The sequence below is a fragment of the Melanaphis sacchari genome, unplaced genomic scaffold, assembly GCF_002803265.2.
Source record: "Melanaphis sacchari strain LSU unplaced genomic scaffold, SCAv2.0 Contig965_pilon_pilon, whole genome shotgun sequence".
Taxonomy (NCBI): domain Eukaryota; kingdom Metazoa; phylum Arthropoda; class Insecta; order Hemiptera; family Aphididae; genus Melanaphis; species Melanaphis sacchari.
The window spans coordinates 17,792-25,653 of record NW_020271683.1 but is presented as its reverse complement, the minus strand read 5'-3'; the positions used below and the strand labels follow the sequence as shown (position 1 = coordinate 25,653).

At 23.7% G+C, this 7,862-nt stretch overlaps 1 protein-coding gene across 1 annotated transcript; it reads right to left on the bottom strand.

Annotated features, from left to right (window-relative positions):
* Nucleotides 1–6: 6 nt before the first annotated feature.
* Nucleotides 7–7,413, bottom strand: LOC112603113 (monoacylglycerol lipase ABHD12-like). Its single transcript, XM_025351543.1, has 4 exons — nucleotides 7,063–7,413; nucleotides 1,666–1,705; nucleotides 818–936; nucleotides 7–116 (listed from the first exon to the last, which is right to left on the bottom strand). The coding sequence occupies exons 2-4, from the start codon at nucleotides 1,689–1,691 to the stop codon at nucleotides 7–9; spliced, it is 255 nt and encodes an 84-aa protein (XP_025207328.1). The 5' UTR covers nucleotides 1,692–1,705; nucleotides 7,063–7,413.
* Nucleotides 7,414–7,862: the final 449 nt, after the last annotated feature.

Genomic DNA, 7,862 nt, shown 5'->3' with positions numbered 1-7,862 from the left:
AATTGTTTACCACACTCCTAGTGTTATATAGTCTTTTGTAATAATGTAAAAATTTCTAGTTCCTTCCATGCCATAAACTTCCGGATAACTGTAATTTTGTACATCAGGCATAAAATCTAAAATAAAATTAGAAAGTATATAGAAATGTGCTTGCGATGAGTATTGTAAAGCTTAAATAGAATTATAGTTACTTAATAAAAAATATTTATGTAACTATATACTTAACAATGTAATTTATACACTTCACCATCATATAATACAGGACTACAATAGTACAATGCATTATGCACGTTTGTTGTAAATTAATAATAAGAATAATGATTCGATCACTGCGTATTGTTTTTGATTGAAGACATCAGATAGCATAACGATCGAGCAATATCAATTTTTCTTTGTTGTAATATAGTATTGCATAATATATTTTTAATGCAACAACCGGTTAGGTCACATATTATTTTTCGAAAATTTAAGTAATTTATCGATTTTTTTTCTCCAAAATTGATCGCATTAATTAGTAACAACTTAGTTTATACATATACCTAAATCAATACTATTACTACTGTATTTCTTTCCTTGATTTTAAAAATCAAATTGTTTCATCAGTTGTTATATAACAAATGTATCTATCTATATATATATATATTTTTTTTAAGTAAAATACTTTTCAAAAATGCATGTTCTTTTTCTATAATTATTTATAATCTACATATTGTACACAGAATCGTCAATTGTACAATTGGCGTGTCATAAAGTTTAAAACCAATACAGTTAAATAGTTAATACATTTATATATTTATATATATTCTTTCATAATTACCATGATTCAGGAATATCATACTCTTTTGAATCGAAGGTGAATATCGCCAGATAGTTGGAACGACCAAGAAAATGATGACGAATGCGATACCAACGAAGCCAACGGTCGTGTAACAGGCCCTTGAGTAATAAGATTTTCAATAATTGTTATGGGCCATTTTACACAAATATTTAATTACAATTTTTATCAATATGAATAATACTTAAATTATTTTACAAACAAAATATTCACTATATAAGTACAAATAATTAAATTACTAATGAAGAATTATTATGTGTCTGTGTGCTATTCATTATTTTATATTGCTGTTTTTAAGTGGTAAAGCTTTTGTTATTCCTATAATTTATTTAATTTCATGATGATAATAGACTAATGATAGTTTAAAACGTAGTTATTTTTCAAATGGTATGGAACATAAAATAAAATATTATATATATAACTATAATGTTTGAGCATATTTACTTTTATATTATTAATTTTTTTTCCATAACATGTATTACTTCTTAATCATATAGAAAATTGATTTTTCATCAAATTTATGAAAAAAATTGTCCATAGAAATTCTAAAAATAATATGGTGTTCAATATTAAATATAAAGTACTTGTAGAAGTGATGAAATTATCTATTATATATATATATTTTTTTTTTTATTAAATAAATAAATAACATTGCAACATCTAAAAATTAAATTTTAATATTAATATATTATAATATACAACAAATTATGTCATAAGTTTCTATAACAAAATACAATTTATATACATAATATTTTACACGAATTAAAACAATAGCACAGTTGATAGTTTATTATGCGTTTTTATTGTATTAATTTTATCTGATTACTTACTTTCCCTTAATGCAGTTGATAAACATCTTTGGTTTTTTATCTAAATAAAAAAATAAATATGTATATCACTATATTATATAATAAACAGTGTTAATAGCGATATTTTTATTATCATTAAATATCATCAACTGTGTAAGTCACTAAGTAAATTTACATTTTTAAAACGTTAAAATAATGGCTTATCTAATTTTAGTTAATTTTTTTTAACACAGTAATAATTATGCATTTTAATTTGGTTACGTTTCGTTGTACAAAATTACTTTTTTTTTAAATAATATAATTACTATCGTGATATTATGTAATCCCATTAATCACTAGCAAATTGTTAATTATATAAAAAAACACATGATTTTTTTTATTTTAATTTCACTTTAAATAATATTAAAATATAATTTTTGTTAAGTATTTATAAATTATACTGAAAATTTTAAAGAGCATGCACACCGCGTGTAATATATACTTGTAAGAAATTATAATATATATATATATATATATATTTAAAAATGTTCAGGAATATTGTAGCTAATTAAAGATATATATTTGCATAGCTGACATTCGGTAAGATGTAAACAATTTTTTTTTTTTGTTTAAACTTTTATGTTTGTTACTCTTGTACTAGTATCATAAACTATAATATATAATATTACATTTTATTATAAATTATAACGTTCAAATAGAATATAAGTAATTACAGTTGTTAAATAACTGGACACAAAAAAAAAAAAGTAAAATAGATCAAAATTAGTATTTATAATTATTGTTGAATGCGATTGGCTTCGTAATTATTAAATTCAAGGAATGTTCTTTATTTAAAATAACCTTTTTGTTTTGTATATGTACATTAACTACCTGAAATAGCCACTAGATAGCACAACGTAATACTATATTTATAGAAATATAATAGTGAGTATAGTTATTGTATGGTCAAACAGTTATAACTAAAGAAATGACAAAGCGTCAAATATATTTTTAAAAACTTATAAATATTGATTTTGGTTATTTCCAATTAATTGTAAAGGTGTTTTTTTTAACGATATTAGAGCTAAAAAAAAAAAAAAATTGACAAATGACGAATATTTTTTAGAGTGCTACGTATCACGTATCAAAATGTAAAATAAGTATTATTTGTTTATAATCTAAATCTATTCAATAATATACGTATTAACACAGGATAACCATATTTATAAAAGCGATCGGAACAGACTACATTAACGTAATTATATTATAAAAAAAACCAACCTTCAAACATTTTTAATGAGGTTGTTGAAATAATGTTATCCTGTTAGTTACGGCGAGTTTTCAGATCATAAGAATTCATAATTACACAGAGAAATACACCAATATGTCATGTCTCATTCTCATTACTCATAATTGTCTGTAAGAAGTAAGAACTTAACGTCCGTCATTCAAAAACTTTTGTTTATAACTGTAAACAGCGATTTCATTATTTAACTGTGATAATAATATCGTTTTTTATTTGTTTTATATACAGGATTTTTTTATTTTTTATTTAACGCACGTAATAATACGAACATTTCAGGATCAAAACGAGACTATTTCCCATAAACAGAAGACAATGAAAATCGCTTTTAAAGTTTATCAGGACACGATGTTCAACAACAGGACACAACAATAGCTTTTTGACGGCACATATGGTAACCTTTATTATAATAAATTACTAATCCCAGGTGGATTAAAACTTTTAAAAAATTGAAATACAGGTTGGTAAATTTTTAATTTTCCTTTGATTAATTTATCGTTAAATCAGATATAACTTCTTTAATAATTGTATTCACTATTATCATGTACGTAAGCAAGTACAATTATCTGAATGCTTTGAATTATAATGATTGAATTACGTGCTTAATTATTGTGATTAATAGTATTGACAATATATTATCTAGTAAAAAAAAGGACCAAGGATTACTGTAAAGTGTTATAACTTACAAGTTACGACTTATGTTGTGGTTTTATTTAAAATGTTTACAAAATCATAGATATACAACTATTAGTGATGGATAAGTTACTTTTGAAAAGTAATCAAGTTAATCTACTCGTAACTTATTGATTTTAATAATGCAATTACTAAAGTTTTTAATCCAAAAAGTAAGCTAGGTACGTTACTTCTCGTTAGAAAAAAAAAAAACTGTTAATTGGTACACAACAGTGTTAATGAAGCATATTATAAGTCCATTGTGTTATCTATTTCACTGTACTGTAGTGGAATACTCTCACACTACATTGGATTTGTCCTGTTTTAATGTACCTATTAAAATATTATTAATTTATAACTATTCGAAAATAGTACTAACTAGTAACTAAGTACTAGTTAATATTAATTTTTTTCAACAGCCATTAATAACCATTATAGCATAGATGAGTTGGTATATTATCGAAAATCAAATCAATTTACTCGATAATTAAAAACTTTTCTTTATTAATTTTTTAAAAAACCTATATTTGTTAACATTGTTAATACATATAAAAACTTAGTATCGCTAGTACACGCTAGATAATTATAGGAAACGTTGTTCTGCGTCATTAGAGAAAATATAATTAAATAATTAATCTAAATAACTTTAATCATAATTTATGGCACGAATTGATATTATGTCAAAAATTATTGAAAACTATATAATCGTAAAGAGTTAAAAATAGAATGCATTTATTTTACACTTGTTTTTGCGTATACTCAATCACTGCAGTATGGACATTATTTTATAGTATAACTTTTTTTTTTTATTAAAATGAATAATATTGTAACTACAGACGAAACGGTAACACGTTAACGATTAGGTACCTATCATAGCAATTGGTTATCAAAAGTCATTTCTATTGCATTTTAGTAACTTGGAAACAGTTCTAACCTAACGTTGCTAATAAAGTTAAGCCGTTACAATTATTTGTTACTTCCGTTACGTTATTACAAAATACTGAAAAATATCTATTCATAACGTTAACCATTGAAATAATAAAAAAAAAAATATGGACAAATTGTTTTTCATTACTTTATTTCTTTGATTGAAAAATATTCTCTCGCAAAAATATATATTTAGTCACTTTTTTTATTAATTACTTAATATTATAATAAGCCTAACATTGACTGAAAATGTTTTGCTTACATAATATAAAACGATCATATAATAATGAATACTAAACATGTTTATTGTAATATTTCAATTAATAATCTATACTAATTATAATTAAGAGTGTTTAAAGCATTGTTATTATTTTATTAATATTATTAATATCACAAAAACCCACATGTAGAGACCAGATTAAAATCAAATTAAAATAAATGTCATTTCATTACACTTTCACAGACGTCATACACTTGAGACATCAACTGTTATAAATTACAAGATTTTAAGTGTTTGTAGTAACGGCTAAAAATAAATATTCGGCGTTAATTATTATAGCTTTCATAATTTTACATCTGTATTAATATTTAATACTAACTAATCTCTATTGTATAAAATTTGTTTAAAACCAATGAATCTTCTAATAAAATCTAAAATTCAGAAATAAATTATCTAAATTTTCAAGAACATAATATTACATTAATATCACAATTTACAATTTAAAGTCGTTTTTTAATTAGATGTTTCTTATCTTTTGACTTATTCATGTGAATTAGCAATTCTAATATTTCAAAATCACCAATGAATATTGATTGCTCCTAGGAACCTATATTTGAATATTATATAGATATAATTATAATTTTTAGATGACTTTAATTTTATGATGTCAAAATAAACCAAACGTAAGAAATTAAAAAAAAAAAAAAAAAAACACACACAAGTGAGTTATCCAATAAATTTGAATCAACAATAATTAATAATCTAGTAGACAAATAAAATGCAAATACATCTATAAACATGTTATAGAATTTTATATTATTATAATAAATTATTATTTATATTTTTATAAATAAAAACTTAAAAAATGGGAAATGGGAATCATTCTAATTAATAGTATACAAAAAATGATTCTGAGCGGAAACGGTTTGTCAACCTATATTACTAAGGTTATAATATAATATTTTGATATTGTTATGAATGTAATTTAATTTAATTTACTACTAGCATTACGGAAGGTCGTTTTAATTTTTCCAAAAATATTGAAAATTTAATTTTAATAATATTATGTTTATAATAAAAATAAATATTGTATTATTATTATGATTATTATATTTTGTTATTAACTTTTAAATTTAAATCAATATATAGATATAAGCCTTTCTGTAAAACAGTACGAATAGGTTTATGATATAAATAGATAAATATATCTAAAATCAATCTACATATTTTTTAAATGCTATTACATAAAGTAAAATGTATAATATTACATTTACGTTCAAGAATCCAAAAATTATGTTTTTAAATTATTACAGAATAATGTCATGTTTAAAATATAATTCTAGTATGAATTACTTATGAGAGAAACTGAGTAAATTAAAAATTAAGATTATATTAATGTTTCGATACAAAATATTTAAAGTCCATGCCACGAGACAACGCATACGGCGGTCGATCGAAACTCGTCTTTCACTATGCATTCTCGTAAAAAAACTGTCACCATAATATTCTTACGTTGTGGGTATATGCCATTTAGATGCGCAAGCTATATGCGTTTTTTGTGATGCGGAATATATTTTATCGACTTTCATAATTTTACAAACATTTTAATATCGAATGCATATAAAAACAAATCGAGACTGTATTTTCAATAGTTTTCTTACAGATGAAATGTATGTTGGTCGTTATATTTAATTTTATATAAAAATATTAAAAAATTGAATATTTCAACTGTCCATTAATGATAATGCTATTTCTACCGTGAAAGCTATATCAAACATATTATAAACATTTGATGAAAATTCAAGTTTTTACGAGCATTACATAAAATTTTTCTTTCTCCTTTTTTTTTCTTTTTGTTTTTTTTCCGATCTTTTGAAAAGTATTGAGAATTAGTATTCAATCAATATTAAATTGGATTAATTTTTAAAATATATAATACATTTTTAATTTAACATAATATCGTAAAATATTATTGCATTAGATTAATAATAATAATAAGATTTTAAAAAATGAGCAATGTTAAGTAAAAAAAAAAAAAATAAAAGTTGTATTAAAAAGTAAATTTTTATTGCGTATTTACTAAAATGATATAAAGCAAACAACCACTGTAATTTTATTTACCAGGTCATTTTATTAGTCTGGCCAATTTATTATTTTTTATATATTATCTATCGAAATCGAGAACCTTAGATATGGTGTACTGTAATTCCGGCGGACTGTGCACTTAAGTCATAACATAATACATAATTTAATAGTTTGGGTTATCAGTGTATGTAAAAATTGTAGCGTCAAAATGATAATAAATATTGGTACTCACGTGGTTTATAGTTGGTTTAACAGTCGATGACTTGATTTTGATGGGATTTATTGAAAATATCGATTGATTTATGTTATTATATTTATTTATTAGTTACATCGGAAATTCATTAAAAATTTGTGACACGGCAGTACAGTGTTTATACCGTACTGGTGCGTGCCCTTTCACGCTACACAGGCGACAGTCTAATCAAGTAGGTATAGAAAACGAGTTACGTCCTAATAGTCGACACTTGGCAAAACTGAAACAAAAGGCATAGTATTTTAGGTGGGTCCATCGAAAACGTCATAGTGACCACGTTTGGGAATGAAAACATTGTTTCACAAGTACGCGTACAATATTATTGTAAATATACGATTGGTTATGAACGACCATAGACATAACGATATGTGCGACTAAACACAAATATAACAGTGTGTATTTTTTTGGCGCTTTAATTAGGCGTCGGCACATTAAAATTATGTGCTACAAGGTAATGCGGAAGTTATTTCCGTGCAACGCATATACGCCACAACGTCCACCACTCCGTTATTCACTCGCTATTATTGCATTTTTCAACGTGTGATGTAAGTTTACTATTATACACGCTCACGCTAAGCATAAATTATTTGTTAACAGTTTGCCAGTGTTGTTAGAAAAACGATATACATCATGCCGAAATAAAGTATGGCAAACACTACAAATTAAAAAGAAAAAAAGAAAAGAAAAGAGTGAAGTTTCAAAACAAAACACACCAAATAGTTTTTTATGTTAACAATGGATTATTTATGATTTCATATAATGTTATTATTGTTTTATTA

Bases quoted from the DNA above. Each gene is read 5' to 3' on its own strand.
- LOC112603113 (XM_025351543.1), bottom strand. From the start codon at position 1,691: ATGTTTATCAACTGCATTAAGGGAAA. The intron at 937-1,665 runs GTAAGTAATCAG...TTATTACTCAAG, and splicing joins ATCAACTGCATTAAGGGAAA to GGCCTGTTACACGACCGTTG. The intron at 117-817 runs GTAATTATGAAA...ATTTTATTTTAG, and splicing joins TATGATATTCCTGAATCATG to ATTTTATGCCTGATGTACAA.